A 20,131-nucleotide genomic window follows, 5' to 3' on the forward strand; every position below is an offset into this window, starting at 1 on the left:
GCAGCATAAGTCATAATCTCTGAGTCTTTTCTATTTTGGGGGCTCCTCCTCCTAGTCATTCTGTTGATGGGTGTTTGAGGGAATGCATAGAGTCCAAATTATTGACCAGAACACAAGCAAGATGCACCTGTTTTCTTGGGACCTTAGGGTTGCTGGCCTCTTGTTTTCCCAGCCTGTCTTCTGCGGGAGGGGCCTGCTGCGCTGTTACTCAGGCAACCCTGTTTGGGCGGAGTTGCCCTGCCCCACTGTGGTGGGGGATGTGCTCAGCAGGAATCAGGTTTTGGGGCTTTTGTTCCCTGGTGGCTTTCTGCGTCTCTTCCGCGAGTCAGAGCAGAAGAGACCGTTTCCAACCCTCTGCCTCAGAGCAGAGAGACCCCAGTCTGTTCTTCAGTGAGCTCTCCAGGCCACACCGTCTCAGCTTCTGTCCGTGCTGCTATAAACTGCAGCGGCCTGGGTTGTGCGCCCCTCTGCAGCGTCCTGGGTTGTGCGCCCCTCTGCAGCGCTCCCAGTCCTGCCTCCAGGTCGGAGCACGGCTCTGCCCTTTGTGCTTCTAAAACTGCCAGCCGCTCCCAGTTCGTGCACCCGCGACCCCGCCGCTCTGGGTTTCCACCCCGGGTGCTGCCCTAGAGTCCTTTCCCCACCAATACCGGTCTGCGAGTCTGTGTCCCATCCATAGCGCGCGAGGCTGTCACTCACCGGCGGTGTAGGATCCCCACGGCCAGGCACCCTCCCACTGCCATTTATCTGCCGGCGGAATCACAGCTCCCCGCTTCGTACCTCAAAACCAACTGACTGCGATATTCTGTTTGTAGAGATCCAGATCTTCTTACATCTCAGGCTGATTTCCTGGGTGCTCAGAGTGGTCTGGTAGATATCCAGCTCAATTCCGTGGACCAGGTGAAATAGGGTCCCCTACTCCTCCGCCATCTTTCCCCCCTTGCCGTACACTGCTTTTTCAACCCTTCTAACACTTCTAGCTCTTTTTCACTTTCTCCTGCTCTTCTCCCCTCATTTTAATTTTATTTATTTTTCAAGATTTATTTATTTGAGAGAGAGAAAAAGAGAACACACATGCATGGTGGGGGGGTAGAGGGAGAGGAAGAGAGAGAATCTCCAGCAGACTCCCTGCTGAGAATGGGGCCTGAGAAACATGGGGCTGGATCCCAGGACCCTGAGATCATGACCTGAGCTGAAATCAAGAGTCAGACACTTAACCGACTGAGCCACCCACATGCCCCTTGGTTAATTTTAAAAGTGTTTTGTTCTCTTAACTACTACAGTAGCACTATCCTTTAAAGTCACCATACATTTAAATCCAAGGAAAACTGCTAGCCTTTTCAGTTTGGGATTATTTTTTTTGTTTTATTTTATTGTGTTATGTTAGTCACCATACATCACTAGTTTTTGATGTCGTGATCCACGATCCATTGTTTTTGTGTAACACCCAGTGCTCCATGCAGTACATGTCCTCCTTAATACCCATCACCGGGCTAACCCATCCCCCACCCTCTCAGTTTGGGATTATTTAACTATAAAGTCTATTTTTAAGCTTTAACATTATATGAGCTTCGGTGACTTTTTTTTTTTTAATCTTTGGTGTTTTTAATACCCTATTAATTTAATACTTCAAATTAATTATGAAGTACTCACAGTATATGAAAGACTGTGCTAAATCCTACTACACAGATTTTTTTTTTTTTTAATCCAACCTTGCCTTCAAAGATACCACTATCATTTTGAGAGTATTATTGCATTCTGGACGCAGGCTATATCAAGAGCTAACTTGGGCAAAGTGCCTGAATCCATCTAGATTGAGAGGTGACTTTCAAATTGTCAAGCCCCAGGAGGAGTGGGGTCAGGCCACCTGAGCCAATCCCACTTGTCCCCACCCAACCTCCCCTTCTAAGCTTGGCCCTAAAGTGGACTGCTGCTTAAAAACCATTTCTGAGGGGGGCCTGGCTGGCTCAGTCAGTAGAGCATGCAACTCTTGACCTAAAGGTTGTGAGTTCAAGCATCACACTGGGCACAGAGCTTCCTTAGAAAAAAATTTTTTTTTAATTTTTAAAATCCACTCAGAAAACTTAAGGACTACTCTGAAATTCTATAACCTTTTTTTTTTTTTTTTTAAGATTTTATTTATTTATTTGAGACAGAGAGAATGAGAGAGAGAGAGCACATGACAGCGGGGAGGGTCAGAGGGAGAAGCAGGCACCCTGCCGAGCAGGGAGCCCGATGCGGGACTCGATCCAGGGACTCCAGGATCATGACCTGAGCCGAAGGCAGTCACTTAACCAACTGAGCCACCCAGGCGCCCTGAAATTCTATAACCTTTTATTGTTTTTAATATGTACTTTAACCACCAATATCCACATCAGTGATGGTGAAGAAGTAGACTCTCTCTACGGGGTTTATAGACTACATGAAGAATCCTACTCACTGTAGGTATTATACTTAGTCCATAAAATCTGGCTCCATTTTGGCTTTTCTCTGTGGAATAACTAAAAGTATATCACTAGTGAATCTAGCTCTGTAAAAGTTTCTCTTACAGAATGCCTAGGTGGTCAGTACAGAGGCATCTAATGTGAGGTATTTCTTCTCTCATACAACTAGGCTTCCTGCCATCTTTCTTTCTCACATCATTTTATACAACTATAGGAACCATTCTATTTGCCCACTGTCAAAAAGAACAGTTTTCCAAAACTGTTGCACCCCTCTCTTTTCAGCAGATGGCTTTATTACTCGTTACACAGAAAAGACTTATGCTTTCCCACATGAGTAGCAACAATTTTTCCCCTCCCATTCCTTAACAGTTCTCTGCAAACCTCTCGTCTGCTGAGTTAACCTTCACTGTTAATCCTGATCCCCAAATGCTTTGCTCCACCAATTACTTTCCTTCTTATTTGATAAACACATTCTTCCATAAAATAACCTAAAAGTCTTTTCAGTCCTAGCCTTCCCATGCCTGAGAAAGTTTAGCTTTCTCTAATAACCTACTAGGTTTTCTCCTTATGTATAATGAAAAAAAAAATGTTATCACATTTCTTTTCCCTTGCTCTGGCTACAAAAATATTTGGGGTCAAATCTGCAGGTCAATTTTAATAAATCTGAGTATCTCACTCATTCATAGCTTATGTAATTTCATGCTGAGTTTCCATTTTTTATTTTCAGTAGTTTTGATTTTAAATTCTTTTCTATTTTGTGATTATAAATTCTTGTAAATTACATCAGATGTTTCATGATATGTAGCTCTGACTTTAAATTCTTTTGTTTTCTAATTATTTGTGTTAATTGCCTCAGATTCTTCATAATACAAGATTATGTATAAATAAATAAGCTGTGGTATTTCCAAACCCACTGTATAATATCTGTGATTAACAAAGACTTGTGGAATTAAAAAAAGGAAGCAGAGAAGTGTGGCTAATTAGATCATCTGGTCTTATTCCAACAGGAATTTTTCTCATTTTATTTCTATTGTACATATTATGAATCCATGATTTAAAAATAATCTAGGGGTGCCTAGGTGGCTCAGTCAGTTAAGTATCTGTCTTCAGCTCGGGTCATGATCCTGGAGTTCCAGGATCGAGCCCCGCACCCGGCTCCCTGCTCAGCAGGGAGTCTGCTTCTCCCTCTGTCCCTCACCCCGCTCGTGCTTGCTCTCTTTCTCTCTCTCTCTAATATATATATATATATATATATATATAATCTTAAAAATAGTCTATCTACCATTATGTTAATGAAATCAATAACAAGATACCTTATTTAAATCAGAAACACTTTTCATTCTTTGAATATACTGGGATTTTTGTTTACTTACTTTTAATTAAACAAACTATTTTCCTCTTTAATACAGTTATATGATTGATGCCTCTATAAAAGATTTAAAAAATTGGGGCACCTGGGTGGCTCAGTTGTTAAGCGGCTGCCTTCGGCTCAGGTCATGATCCCAGGGTCCTGGGATCGAGCCCCACGTCGGGCTCCCTGCTCAGCAGGGAGCCTGCTTCTCCCTCTCCCTCTCCCTGCCGCTCTGCCTACTTGTGCTCTCTATCTCTCTGTTGAATAAATAAATAAAATCTTTAAAAAAAAAGATTTTAAAAATTACTATAGAGTCACTATGAGTAAAGACTGTGGGACACTGAAAATGGCTACAAGGGGAACTTATGACACAACCTCTCTGAGTTTGAATGGAAGTTCTGCTTGATTAGAGCCCATGTCTGTGATATTATGTTTCCAATTTCTATTCTCAACTGCTTTTTCTCTAGAGATAGTAAGTAACTTACTTTCTGGAATACCATTCACTCAACAAATATTTACAAAGTAGTTGCTATATGCAAAGCACCTAGAAATTTTATTTTATTTTATTTTAAGATTTTATTTATTTATTTGACAGAGAGAGACACAGCAAGAGAGGGAACACAAGCAGGGGGAGTGGGAGAGGGAGAAGCAGGCTTCCCGCGGAGCAGGGAGCCCGATATGGGGCTCGATCCCAGGACCCTGGCATCATGATCTGAGCCAAAGGCAGACGCTTAACGACTGAGCCACCCAGGCGCCCCGCACCTAGAAATTTTAAAGCACTCTACAGAAACAGGAGTTTCTTCACCCCATGAAACTGTGCTATAAGGAGACTCTACTTACCTATTTTGTTGTACAACACTAAAGACTCACCATTTAAAACAAATACATCAATTCCCCTCATCGGTGGTAGCTACGTTTTACAAAGTCACTGCAAACACTGAATTAGCAAATACTGAGCCACTGTTCCTGGAGGAAATATAGGGTTGGGTTACTGTGTGTCTCTGGTCACAAAATGTTCTTCAACTGACCAATACATAACCTTGTTTTATGTGTGTTTCTTTCTCTTTTAATTTATTTATTTTGAGAAAGAGAGAGAGAGCGCACACATGGAGGGGGGGCGCAGAGGGTGAGGGACAGAGAGAATCTTAAGCAGGCTCCACACCCAGCACGAAGCTGGACCAGGGCTTGATCTCACAACCCTGAGATCATGACCTGAGCCAATCAAGAGTCAGATGTTCAACCGACAGAGCCACCCAGGTGCCCCATATGTGCATTTCTTTTTAAAGACGGCACTTCAGCACTACTCTTGGGAACCATTTTAAACAACAAAATCATCAATAAAAAGCACAAAAGTGTAAAAAGCATAGCACTAAATAGGGAAAAGAAACTTGTTTATAGCAGGAAAACAGAAACAAGAAGGTACGGCATTGCGGAATATGTGAATGTTGGGTGAATCAAATTTTCTGTAGCTTTGCACACTTCCATGAGAGCGCTGCTGAGTACTGACTCTGGCTTACAAATAAATTTTAGAAAGCAAGCAAATCTGCAAATAAAAAATCCGCAAATAATGCAGATCAACTGTATATGAGTCAAATATTTCAGTGTAGCCTCTTACTTGATTGTCACCAAAAGATAAGCTCTGGAAAGCCCTAACAAATATCCTTCAGTTACTATGCAAATTTAAAGAGTTTTGGACTACACTACTTCAAGAAGTAAGATGTCTGAGGCATTCACAAGTTGGTATTGTTAAAAATGTTACTTCCTACCTGATATATTCTAAAAGGGATAAAACGAAATCCATTTTCTTCTGCAGGATATTCCATGAGTTTCCGGTTGATGGCCCAAAACTGGTCAAATCTGTCTGTAATGATAAATTATTTGTTATTAAAAATGAACATTATAATTTAAAACCTCACATGAAGAAATGAAAGTTGTTAAACATCCTCTTAGAAGTTTCTGAAAAAGCATCATTTATATATTATTTTTTAAACTTATCTTTCCATAACTAAACGGAAAGCAAAATATAAATTTTTCTACATTATTGCTTCCTCTTCCTAGATATTTGCATAGACATTTCATCTCATAAGAGAAACCCTGCACAGATGACTACTTGTGTCATCAAGGCAAAAAACATCAGATAGGGATGAATGTCTAGATTCTCTATCCTATTGCTTACTGTCTAAACAATAAAAGGACAGCTTCAAGTGATCTAAGTCTTTTTTTTTTTTTTTTTAAGATTTTATTTATTTGCAAGAGAGAGAATGAGAGACAGAGAGCATGAGAGGGAGGAGGGTCAGAGGGAGAAGCAGACTCCCTGCCGAGCAGGGAGCCCAATGTGGGACTCGATCGCGGAACTCCAGGATCATGACCTGAGCCACCCAGGCGCCCCAAGTGATCTAAGTCTTAACCAGAACTTATTTAAAGAAACAAAATCAAAACACCAAACACAATAAACATTAAACAGTAAAAAAGACAAAATTACAGGAAAGGGTTTGAAGGAAATGTGGAACTGACACTTAAGCATTAACTGTCGATTACAGCTTAATCTCAGTGATTAAATAACTCCTTTTTAAGTTTTTTGGGCTCCATTTAAAAAAAACCACTTTACTAAGATATAATTCACATATCATAAAATTCACCCTTTTCTTTTGTTTTTAAATTCACCCTTTTAAAGTGTACAACTCAGTGTTTAGCATATTCAGAGCTGAACAACCACTGGCAGTATCTAATATCAGAACATTTTCATCCTCCCAAAAAGAAACCCATACCCATTAATAGTTACCCATCTTTTCCTCTCTTCCTATCCCCCTAGAAATCACTAATCTTTATTCCAGACATTTCGTATAAATGGAATAATACAATATGTGACTTTTGTATCTGTTTTTTTCCCTTAGCTTGTTTTCAAGGTCCATTCAAGTTGTAGCATGTCTCAGATTTCATTCATTTTTATGGACAAATATTATTTCATTGTATGGAGATAAATTGTTTTGTTTACCCATTCATCAGTTCATGGAAATTTGGGTTGTTTCTACTTTTTGGCCATTATGAATAATGCTACTATAAACATTCACATATAAGCTTTTGTATTGGATGTGTATCTTCAATTCTCTTGGGTATAAACCTAGGAGTGGAAATACTGATTTATATAATAACTGTTCAACTGCCATATGGTAACTATGTTTTCAGAAACTGCCAAACTGTTTTCCAAAGAGGCTACATCACTTTACATTCCCACCAGCAATGTATGAGGGTTCCAATTTGTCCACATCCATGTCTATGCTTGTTACTGCATATCTTTTTTTTTTTTTTTTTTTTTAAGATTTACTTATTTAAGAAAGAGCATGGACAAGTAGGCCTGTGGGGGGGAGGAAAAGAGAAAGAGAGGGGGAGAATCCTCAAGCAGACTCCCCACCAAGCGCAAGAGACCAACATGGGGCTTGATCCCAGGACCCCAAGATCAGGACCTGAGCCAAAATCAAGAGTCGGTGGCTTCACTGACTGTGCCACCCAAGTGTCTCCCCACCCTTTTATTAGAGTCACACTAGTGGGCCTGAAATGTTATCTCCTTTTGTTTTGTTTTGTTTTTTAAGACATATTTATTTGAGAGAGAGCGAGCGAGCACGCAAGAGTGGGCCTAGGGGCAGAGAACCTCCAGCAGACTCTGCGCTGAGCATGAAGCTCCAGGCAAGGCTCAACTCAAGACCCTGAGATCATGACCTGAGCTGAAATCAAAAGTAGCTGGATGCCCAACTGACTGAACCACCCACGCACCTCTCTCCTTATGGTTTTGACTTACATTTCTCCAATGAGTAATTATGCTGAGCATCTTTTCATTTGTTTACTGGCCATTTACATATTTATTTTGGAGAAATGTCTATCAAATTCTTTGTCCCCTTTCTAAGTGGGTTGTTTGTCTTTTTTACTGTTGAGTTGCGAGTTTTTTTTTTTTTTTTAATGTATTCTGGCTAGAAGCCTCTTACTGATAAATCTATGCAAATATTTTTTCCCATTCTGTTGTTTTTTAAGTAACTCCTTTTTGACTTACCCAGAATCCTACCTTAAAATTATTTTTTATACTCAGAAATTTATCTCAGAGTCAAATCTCTGTAAAGTACATGAATAGTACCAGAATTTCAGATCAGCTTGGTATTAAAGCACATTCTCTACTATTAGACTCGTCTCAATCCAAAGTATTGCCAATGTGTTGATACAGTTTAGGTCACTATAATTACATAAAACAATAAAGTTTAGTTTTTTTTTTTTTTTCTTCTATCCCTGTCCTAGAAGACTGGGACAGTCTCTAGGCCTTCTCTATTCTCATTTTCAACTTCAATCTGGAAGTTCATACTGTATCAGAACTGGTAGAATAGGTAACTCAGAATCCAGGTAGTTGAATGTAATTTCACAGATGATAATGAAGGCCTAGGTTGTTATGAGTTTCATGAAGAACTAAGACCAGACTCTCAGTCTTCAAAGCCTGATTCAAAGCCCACAACCGTTTCAACAGTTGCAACCACAAAACTGCACCTTAATGCTAAGAGTAGCTCCTTTAACCACAGTCCTTCCATATATGAATCAAATATTCTTTCAATGCTTTTGAAAAAGTATCTTTCTATCATCAAGTATCAAGCAAGAGTGTGATAGCTAAATAAAATGATTCTTCATGATAACCTGAAATTTTACTCACTGCCTCATCATCAAATCTCTAGCACCTACCAAGGTGCATGCATAACATATGCTCTTAAAGAACAAACAAGAAAATACTACATATATAACCTTTTTTTGAAAACATTTTGGGTTCCAATCCTAGGTATGCAACTAAATAGCTACGTGACTAGAAACAAATCAATTGAAAATTCACTTATAGATGAAATACAGAGGTTCAATTAGTTTCTAATACCTGTTCCAAAAACAAAACTTTATAATTATCTAAGATACCCTCTTTTATTAAAATAGCATTTGCTAAAAACCACAAGCAAACCTTTATTACAAGAGAGATCTAGATTGTTTTTAACAGTGCTTTTTATTTTCTTTTTAATTTTAATTTTTATTCTTTTAAAGATTTTATTTATTTATTCATGAGAGACAGAGAGAGAGGCAGAGGGAGAAGCAGGCTCCCAAGGAGCAGGGAGCCCGATGTGGGACTCGATCCCAGGACGCTGGGATCATGACCTGAGCCGAAGGCAGACGCTTAACCATCTGAGCCACCCAGGCGCCCAACAGAGTGCTTTTTAATAAAAAACAGTGGTTCTTAACCAGGAGAGACTTTTGCTCACCAGTGGGTCTGGAGACATTTTTGGCTGTCACAACTGTTTATGTGTGATACTAGTATCTAGTGAGTAGAGGTCAGGGGTGATGCTAAACATACTACAATGCACAGGACAGTTCCCCACAACCAAGAATTATCTGACCCAAAATGTCAGTAGGAAGGAAAGCAAACACAAACAATAAAAAGTACAGAAAGGCAATTAGTCAAGAGTTTTTACATACCTATATGGCAAAAAAAAAAAAACTGGAAAAAGGAACATTATTGTGCCCATTATCATATAATGACTCTAAGCTTCAAAATGACCCTTTAACATATGTCCTGCCATAACAGACACAATTGAAGCATTCCTTTTCTTTCTGTGTGGATGCCCACACGCGGGAGCCCACACACGTTGAGCGGGGGATGAGGGGGGGCGGGCAGAGGAAGAGAAAGAATCTTAAGCAGGCTCCATCAACACAGGGCTCAATATCATGACCTGAGCCAAAACCAAGAGTCAGATGCTTAACCGACTGAGCCACCTAGGCGCCCCTGAAGCATTTCTATTCTTACAACCACATTAAGCTTTCTCAGTAGAGGGCTAAAAGGACACTGCAAGGAGAAAGAGCTTCCTGCTTGCATAGGCACACTGAAACCCCTAGACCCTGTCAGTCCCTGATTTCCTCTGGAGGCCCACAGGGTGGCTTACTTGCTGCTCCCCATACAACTGCCACTCCCTCTGCATGCCCAGACCACTTGTTGGTAGTGGCCTGCACTCCAGTTGTCCTGACTGCCCGGTGACTGCAGACCAGCTCCAGTCTGGGCAGAAGAGTGAATTTCTCTACTAATCCAGTGGATTGAACTATATCTCCCCCCACAAGTTCTAAATCCAGTCTTGTGGATCCTGTAAGTGTGACTTTCCTCCCTTCGCCCTAGAGTACCATATGCAGTTTTCTTCTATCTTATAGTCACTCTTTCATCAGAGTTTAATAATTCTTCATATGGAACTTACCCTGTTTAACCCTCTGATTTCTACCTCCTGACTGGACCCAGTCTGATACAACTATGTTTAAAAGGAATAAAGACATAATAAAAGATATGTATTAATTAATAGTAGCTTTCACTCTTCTTTTATAAGAAGGTATTGAGGAAATAGGTATTTCCTCAATAATACTAAAGACATTCCAACCAAGAATAATCTAGCTTTTATAAGTCAATGTTATTAACAAGACACAAGTAGAAGGAACTAAAAAAAAAGCAGTCCTGAGATTGAGTGTATAACCAATCACCTTTCACACTGAATTCTGTAGTATCAGTATTTCTTCTATCCCCTAGTCAATAACTAAAATAAAATTGGAGTTAGGATGCATTACTACCTTCCTACATATTGATGAATCAAGAACATACTAACTTGTTACCAAGGAATACTTTGAATATAACTATGCTATTAGTTATTATAATTAAGTCATAAAAATTATCAGTCATAAAAGCAATACCTACAAGTAAAAGAAGCATAATGGTCTTTATCTGTTCATTTTTTAAACTATAATTGTAAGTAAATATACATCAATTTCAAGAACTTTCACGTTAACTTAGTTCTAAATCTAAAACAGAACAACTAAGTCGGAGAAAATTAAAACTATCGGTCACTTAGTTTATTCAAAGAACTGGAGAAGGGAAGATAACTTATATCCTTCTTGCCAGAGCTATTAACAATATGACTAATAAGTTGGTTTCTGTTTTTTAAACTTAGCTTATTCATTTAGGAAGGCTACAAAATTAAGAATCACACAACTGAAGGACTGCCTTATAGAAAGTGAATCTATTTTTGTAATAAAGATATTAAAAATAGAATTCCTCAAGATCCTGGTGGTCACCAACTTTTCTCTCTCATTACTGAATTAAGCTTCTATATTGGTCTTGGAAATTTTTAAAAATTCAGGAAAAAACATTTTTAAAAATCAAAATCTCCCGAAGAAGCTTAAGAAATAAAGTTTTCTTTTCTCCTCACGTGGAAAAAACTGCAAGAAAAAAGTGGCAATTTTAAACAATGTATCTGTTCTTCCACTTAAGCCTTATGAGTGGCAAACTCAAGGCAAAATAAATTTTAACATTCTAATGTCACAAACAATACATGTGTCTAAAAGCTCCCCAGGAGACATGGAGGACATCTAAGGGACTACAGGGACTGCTGTTTAGCTTCAGTTCAGCAATGTGGCATTGCTGGCTGGGACCCTCAAACTATAGGAAAGGAGGCAGCCTCCACATGCATGCTCTATCCACTTCCTAGTCTTTTAACATCTGTGATGTAAAAAAAAACATATTTACAGCATCCCGAATAAGTGTCAGCACATAAAACATAGACTTGAAGCTTTTCTTTGAAGAGAAAAGCAAATAGTTGAAAATCACAGCTTCAGAAAATTTTGCATTTATCAACAGTATTATTCGAATCAGTACTACAACTGACCTTGTAATATATGTAGTGTTTTGACCAGAGGCTTTCAAAATACGTAACAGAAAGTATATCCAAGTAGAAATCTATTTGAATTACTTTCTTCATATGTAATATGTAAACATCTTTGTAAAGCAAAACAAAACAAAAAAATGAATAACTTGGTACGTTGCCAAACACAGGTGCATTAAATAGGCAACCTGTATCTTCAAACTCATTTGTCTTCTAAGTCAAGTCAAATTAAGAGAATCCTAGGTTAATAGGGTGTTTAGCTGAGCCACGGCACGGAGCATTCTCTCTGTGGCAACACATCCACTGGTGCTTGGATGCTGCTCAACAAACTACACCCACGCATCTCTACGAGCCCTTCTCTTTGAGGTTTAAAGTTCCTGAGCTATATCGGTCGGGAGGCCCTTACCAAAGCAAAGAAGGCTTGGGAAAGCTTAGGGGCCCCTGAGAATTCATCATGAAGGTAGAAGAAGGCAAGACCAAAGGGCTGGCCTCCACATTAAGGCTGAGAGGAGTGCCAGTCCTGAAGAAGGCAAATCCCAAACATAAACAATCATCTTGGCAGGAGGATTGTACCCTGGGGGAATTTGTTGTTTGAATGAATCAAAAGAGTAATAAAACCTGGATCTCAGGAAAATTTCAACCTGGGCTACCAATTGTCTCATAATAAACTAAGCGATGACATTTACTCCTTTGCCCTACAATAGAAGTGCTACCATCTGGAAAACTGACATTAAGGAAAGTAATCAATATAAATACATATTTAGGGTATAATTTATAATTTATTCTCTCTGTATTCACTGCCACAACTTTTCATAAGCACTGAACCACGGTGACAACCTAATTGGACTCTGTCCTTCCACTTGTATCCCTGCTACAGAGCATTCAGAATGGTCTTATAAAACATAAATCAAATTGTATCATTAATGAGTGATTTTCCACACATGTTTCTAATAGGCCACGGAATAATGCTTTATGATGTACTTTAACAATATGGTTTTAGAAGTACTAGAATCATTACTTAAAAATCCACTGCACTCACTTTCTTATTGCCTGCAACGGGGGAGGACTGCTCTCTGCCCAAACTGCATGTGAACAACTAAAAGGTCTTTCCCTCTCACCCCCTGGAAACGCAGGTGCTCCTGAAGTCCTCTGAGATCTCACTGCCCATCAATCTGTTCACTTACTAAGCTCCAAGTCATATGATTTTTCTTTTCTGTCCCTAGAAAACACCAAACTTGTTCCCATATCATAGCCTGGAATCCTTGCTTTTCTTACCTTCACAAAGCTGCTGCTTTCTGATCATTCAAGTCCCAAGAGAAGTAGCACCACCTCCTCAGAGAAGATCCCCTCAATTCAAAGTGAGGCATTGTTTTATTTTCTATCTAGACATTTTTGAAATTGAATTTTGAAATTACCCAACTCACGTGTCTAATTATTTCTTGTCTCTCTCCCCCAACTAAATATAGTTCCATGAGAGCAAGGCCTTTGTCTTCAGTCCTAGAAAGTTCCTGGCACAAAGTAGATGCTCAATCAATGTTTAAGCGACTAAATAACGATATGACTGACTGATTTAGGGAAATGGGAACAACAAAAAGAAGGAATTCCAAATGTAGCATGGCATGGTGGGAAAAAACAGACATTCTGGAGCCACACTGCCTTCGTCTGCTTCCTAGCTTTGCCATTTAATAGCTGCCGGAGTTTGAGCAATATACTTTTAAACTTTGTGTCCCAATTTCCTATAAATGGAACTGCCTGTAAAATGAAGATATTAATAGTACATATTCATAAAGTCATTGGAAGAAATAAATTAGTTAATACATGCAAAACACAACAATATCTGGCACAAAGTAAGTATTACATAAGTGATCTTAGGCTGCCTCAGAGTCAACAAAAGAAGACACTGGGAAGATTCAGCAACAAGGTAAGTGAACTGTCAAAACCAGTATGGGAAAGTGGTTCTGCCAAAACCTCATCATCAGAAGACTGCTGGAGCGTTCAGTCTGGCTCAGGGCCAGAGAGCTTGCACCACTCACATCAAATTCTGTGTGAATGCTGCCTCCTGGAGTTATGCAACTGAGTGGCCTTTGTTAAGCAGGTGGGAAGACTGAGAGCCATAATACAATCCAGCTGCAACACTTTACAATACCAAATTCCCTTCATATCCCCTTCTGCTTCCTCCAACCATTTCAACTACCATATAAGCCCTATCTTCTCATGCTGTGGAAACAATTTAGTTACATTTACCTTCCATCAATTTTGATTGCATTAATCTCCAGAAATGGGGAAATGAAATGGTGAAATGGTGGTGGGAGCAGGAATGGTGGCCCAAGAACACCTAGGTCAACATCTGAGTCCTCAAGTCTTGGCAGGCTCATCTGAGTTCTATCTCTACTATCTTTAAGATCTAATAACAATTCCTTCTCAACCCCTCCCTCTCCTAACATATCTTAAAATATTACAACAGAGGGGATAAGCATGGTGGGAAAAAAAAAATGAGGTTTCTTGTTGATCTGGGAAGATGAGAGGCTCAAAACTGTTATACTTTACAGCACAGGTCTATAAACAGAGCCAGTAAAAACCAGTTACTTCATAAATGGTTTAAAAAACATTGCTGGAAACTTAAAGAAAACTAATCTTAACTGGAATTTGAAAAAGCAGATTGTAAATTTTAATTTCAACATCACAATAAACCATAACTGCAAGTTATAACATCTCTAATGTATTCCAACAGTCAATCCCAGTAATTGACTTTATTTTTACATCGACAGAATTCAGTAACTGTATCCCAGCCAATTAAGAAAAGTTTATTTCAAATTGGGCCAATAAAAGGGCCTCAAAATTCAAAAATGTCATGATGCTAAAAAAACAACTATTCTATGTGCTCATGTTAAAATTTAAAAAAAAGAATGATCTTCAATTATAATTAAGTCTTCATTTAATCTAAAAGACAATCTTTAAAGTAGCTTGTTTCCCAAATAGAGATTTACAGAGCTGTAGCACCGTGGTAGGCCAAGACTAATTAACTGAATGCTTCCCTGTGTAAATCACTTATAGATTTATAACCAATAATCTGATTTATTACCTTTCAAAGCTACTATAAATTGAGAAAATGTTTTTCCTCTTAAGACTAAATTACAGTTTACTACTTTCCTAAAGTCAGAGGACCAGAAACAAATTCAACAAGTAATCAAGCTCATTTTCACTTCAGAGAGCCCACCAGAATCCTAAGACAAAAACAAAAATCTATTTTAATTTTTGAAAGACTGACAGAGAAAAAAAAAAAGATAGTCCATTATATTCACTGTATCTTTGCAATGTTTACTATGCAGGATATTCTGTCTTTATTCTAATACAAACCCTGCATGCTTTTGATGAGAAAATCCCGTTAATACTCACTGACAAATAACGAAAGCTTTAAAAACGGGGGGGGGGGGGAAGGAGGCACCAGTGGTCAGGAGACACCACGTGCAGTGCAACATTCCTCAGCTTTAGCTGCTCACTTGGATCACCTGAGTTTACAAGACAAACGTCAGGGACCCACTCCATACCAATTATTTCAGATGCCCTGGCAACTGTACTTTTTAGAAACTTCCAGATGATTCTAATATGTAGCCAGAGTTAATAACTCCCAGATGTAATGGAAAACACAACCATTTTTTTTTAAAAGATTTTATTTATTTATTTGACAGAAAGACACAGTGAGAGAGGGAACACAAGCAGGGGTAGTGGGAGAGAGAGAAGCAGGCTTCCCGCTGAGCAGGGAGCCCCATGCCGGGCTTGATCCCAGGACTCTGGGATCACACCTGAGCCGAAGGCAGAGGCTTAATGACTGAGCAACCCAGGCACCCCAAAAACAACCACTTTAAAATCAGAGATCTAAGTTCAAATCCTTGTCCCATCTCTTACTAGCTCTGTGAGCTCATTTCCTTGTTTTCAAAGTTGATAATGTTTATCTAATTCATGTGAGAAATTACTGAGACAACACATATAAAAATATCCAGGCCTGGGACATCACAAGACTTCAGTAAATGTAATATAATTCCAGATAAATTCTCTTCTATTTCAAATCCATCTAACCTCTCCATGGTAAGTACATGAAAAATATCTCCCTTTACAAAAAGTTCCCCATTGCAAATGGTTCATACCGTGAATCTCCAGTTTAATTTTAGGGAAGGAAGAGGAAAGAAAGGGTAAATTAGTTGACAGAAGGAATGGTGTGCTCAAACAAGTTTTTACTTTGTAGGATCTGCATAGAGTTAAATCTATCAAACTATCTGCTCCATTTTATGTACCTAATTAAGTACTGGGAGCTGTAGAGAATTTTAAATTAAAACAAAATAAAACAAGTACATAACAGGTTCTTTCCTTCACTTAATATGTAGCTGGAGAAGCAGACTGACATACATAAAATTATCACAATTTCGAATCGGTCTGATTTGTCCTTTATCTTACACTGGCAGTGAGTGCTTAATGGTTCAAGCCTTCTCCACCCCACCCCCATCCTTCAAATGGCAGATAACCAAGTGATAGATGCTTAAGTAAAAAGCATGTTAGAAGTTAGGCTGGTAAAGAAGTGGTATTAAACAAAAAAATATACTGAAGTGAAGCCAGAGTGAAAAGTTGTGGGTTCTGATTATAGTAAAACCTCGGAGGTGGGTTTTATTAGTAAAAACATACTTGTACAGAATTTAGCTATTTTTAAAACCCTATATGGGTTTCATATTGTTTGATTTTCACAGCAACTTACTGGATAGTTATCCTCATTTTACACAGGAGGAAACGGAGGTTCAAAGCAGATAAATTATTTACCTGACATCATCAGGCCAGTCGTATCAGGGATACAATACCATAATCCATGTTACAGGAAACTTTCAATTTTATTTCTATAATAAAAACACTGCCTGCTTGGTAAAACTCCAAGTCAATTCAATAACCTATAATTAACAGGAATCTGGGAAACTAATGATGAATGGAATGTTCATATTTTCAAAAAGTCCAGAGTTCTGGACTTCAAAATTCACAGTAGTGTCAGGCATAATAGTTTAACAAATCTTGTCTCCTTTCACAGTTGCAGATGACGAAACTGAACACTTAGCAGTGGGTGCTACAAAAATAAATACTATTTGCCTCAGCACGTTCATCTAAGGCACAATTTTTCTTTTTTTTTCAAGATTTTATTTATTTGACAGATTAGAGACACAGCGAGAGAGGGAACATAAGCAGGGGGAGCGGGAGAGGGAGAAGTAGGCCTCCTGCTGAGCAGGGAGCCTGATGCGGGGCTCGATCCCAGGACCCTGGGATCATGACCTGAGACGCTTAACGACTGAGCCACCCAGGCGCCCCTAAGGCACAATTTTTCAATGAGAACAAGCAGAAATGCACTGTGATAACCAATGGAAAACATCATTCAGTTGGGAACTACCTCCTAAAAGAAGACAACAATGATGACCGAAACTGGAAAATTCAATCATAGTTCAATTTTTAGCTAAAAGGATTATTCAGGTGGCATTTACCGCAAAATTAATTTATTTAAACTCATTACCAAAACAAGGTTGATTCTTGGGGCGTCTGGGTGGCTCAGTCGTTAAGCGTCTGCCTTCGGCTCAGGTCATGATCCCAGGGTCCTGGGATCGAGCCCCGCATCAGGCTCCCTGCTTGGCGGGAAGCCGGCTTCTCCCTTTCCCACTCCCCCTGCTTGTGTTCCCTCTCTCACTGTGTCTCTGTTAAATAAATAAAATCTTTAAAACAAAACAAAACAAAACAAGGCTGATTCTTAAAATTATATACATACCTCAAAAAATAGGGCCCACCCAACATTTTATATATTACATTTTATTATTTCCTATAATGAGTTCATTTTGGACTAAATACTATTATTTTAAATGTATTCAGTAGCTTTTAGTGATAAGTGATATACACAATGTATCCTACAAGGTAAAAAAAAAATTTAATCACATTTCTAAGAATCCTAAGGGTCAAACTGAGAATGTTACTAATATTTGAAATTATTCTACCAGTGTTTTTCAACTTACTGATTTATAAATCAAATATCTAAATCCCACAGAGTATTCTTTTGAGTGTAATAACACCTAAAAATAAGTTATTATAAAAATATTGGTGACAAAACTTGTAAATGTAAAGCCTTTCCCCTTAATTCAAAAAGGCTATGGAATGGTCTTCTTTCTCTTCCTATTTCCTAGATACTAGATTTCCACTGACTGTCCTCTCTTCCACCCCTTCCTTATATTTTCAGTGGACAAATATCAGTACTTTTTATCTTGCAAAAAATATGTAAAAGATGCTTTCATGGAGTTTTACAATCCTACATAAAAGTAATTTCACCTTAAAATACCTGGAAAGTCAATGCAGGTTAATACCATAATACCTGTAGGAAAAAAAATCCAAGTAGTATATTTAAAACCAAGAAGCTAGCTTAAGAAAAAGAGCCACAAAATCTCGGACGTTTAGCTTTCAGTGTGGCTTATAGTAATTTAAAATGAAGTCTTTTTGGCTAAATCTTTTATGAAATTAACTGCAATTAAAAATGCTGTTGGGGATATTTTATTGATATCCTTCCACTGGGAAAGAAAGAAAGAAACTAGATGTCAAAAAAAGGATAGCTTGGATCCTAAAGGGACCCTGTGGCAAGTAATGCTTCTTATGTAGAAAACCACTCTGAAGATAATAATCAAGACTTGACTGAACACACTGCATCTTAGATGAAAAAATTTATTTTGCACTCGATTTTTTATGAGCGATTTCTTTTCTAGTTTTGGGGTTAAAATCTTACAACTCTCTGAATGCTAATCAAAACACTGGCATAGTTTAATAGTATTTAAATGTGTTTTTCACATAGAAGAATTTCTGAATCTTTTACAGTTCCTAAAGTGATAAAAGAGAAGAGACATGCCATGAATAAGAAGAAATTAGCACTGCTATAGAGCCATACTCACTTCTTTGGTTCAAGAAAGGACTAAATCATTAATACACAGAATTCTGACATCCAAAACTCATTACCACAGCCACTAATCAAAACTGGTCTGCACAGGCAGAGACAGAGTAAACAGAATGTCATAGGGATGGGGGTAGGAGTGTGGGGGAGAAGAGGCTCGAAACTCTGAAATCTTCAATAAAATAATTTCTAGGTCTTTGTTAAAAAATGCATGAAAGAGGTATCTGGGAATAGGTAACAAATTGGATGGCATTAATTACAAACTGTTCAACTAAAATGTAAATACCTGGCCATTCAGACCCTAAAAAGATAAATGAGAGCTAGGAGAGAGGGAAAGAAGTGCTAAGATATGCAGAACTACAACAAGTGCCCCACAGAGAGCTGGAGAGGGAGATGGAAGGAAGCAAAAGAGGGAAAAGGAAAAACATAGAAGACACATGTTACTTGAAAAATGTAAGCACAATTAGTCTCACTGAAATGACAGCATGCTATTGATTCATTGTCATTTAATAGTCACTAGAGCAAATATAAAATAATTGCCATCCAGAAATAATTATGGCTAAGTGTTACGATAAGAAGTTCACATGGTTAGGATTCCAGATAAGAAGAGTTAGCTGGTTAAAATAACTCTAATTCATTTATATGCCAAACTCCTTTTGTTCCAAATACACCCTAAATGAGTCCCTGTAACAACGGAACACCCAAGCTCAAGTGCTGTGCCGGCCAAACAGATGAGAAACTTCCTAAATGGGCTGGCCCAGCCGACAGACCTTCAAACATATGTTGCAAGGCTGCTCTGACGACAACAATTCATGTAAAGTGCCAAGCACAGAAATTGGGTATCCAATTAGTGGTCACTGCTACTCTCGAGGAGAAGCTGTATTATCCATTAACTCTATTATCACTTCTCTCTAGAGCAGTGGTTCTCAAAATGGGTCAATTTTGTCCCTGGGGGATATTTTGCAATGTCTGAGATATTTTTTAATGTCATGATAGACAGTGGGGAGCAGTGTGCTACTGGCATGTAGTGAGTGGGTAGGAAGACCAGGAATGCTGCCAAACACCCCACAATGCATAAGGTAGCTCCCTCCCTGCCAATGCCCCAACACCAAAGAATTATCCATTCCAAAATATCTGTACTGCTAACGTTGAGAAATCCCACTCCAGAAAACTAAAGTTAACTTTAGTGCATCACAATCACCTGGAGGGCTTGTGGAACCACAGGTTGCTCGGACCTTTTGCTGAGACCCCAGAGTTTCTGATTCAGTTGGTCTAGGGTACATTTCTAATCAGTTCCTAGGTCATGCTGATGCTTCTGACCCAACTCCCTACACTTTGAGAACTAGTACTCTTAAGAAAAGTGATAAGGAGCTAATGGACAAAACAAAAAAAAAATATTAGGAAAGTAAGTACTTCTGGGGTTTTCTGTTCTCTTAAATCATGACTTTCTTAAGTTTCAAAACAAAATATTCATTTAAAAACAAAGTAAGTTAAACTACATATGCGTATAAACCTGTGTGTGTGTAATTTTCAATTTTTAAGAGGAATTGTGCTATAAATTTAAATAGTAATGACAGGCCATGACTCCAACAGTGAAAATCATTTATGAGACAGATGTTTGTTTGCATTTCCTCTATATAGTGGAAGAAAAGCTTCTTTTTTTTTTTTTAAAGATTTT

The 20,131-nt window shown here is 38.5% G+C and overlaps 1 protein-coding gene across 5 annotated transcripts in view; it reads right to left on the minus strand.

Moving 5' to 3' along the window:
- The window catches only part of ATG5 (autophagy related 5), a 132,001-nt gene that overhangs the window by 53,942 nt on the left and 57,928 nt on the right, over positions 1–20,131 (minus strand). For all 5 annotated transcript variants that reach the window (XM_034991700.1, XM_034991697.1, XM_034991698.1 and 2 more), the window contains one exon: positions 5,559–5,653. In XM_034991700.1, coding sequence (XP_034847591.1) covers positions 5,559–5,653 — 95 coding nt within the window. The remainder of the gene's footprint in view (positions 1–5,558; positions 5,654–20,131) is intronic.

This window comes from Mirounga leonina, unplaced genomic scaffold, assembly GCF_011800145.1.
Source record: "Mirounga leonina isolate KUSES-001 unplaced genomic scaffold, KU_Mleo_1.0 Mir_53, whole genome shotgun sequence".
Classification (NCBI taxonomy): domain Eukaryota; kingdom Metazoa; phylum Chordata; class Mammalia; order Carnivora; family Phocidae; genus Mirounga; species Mirounga leonina.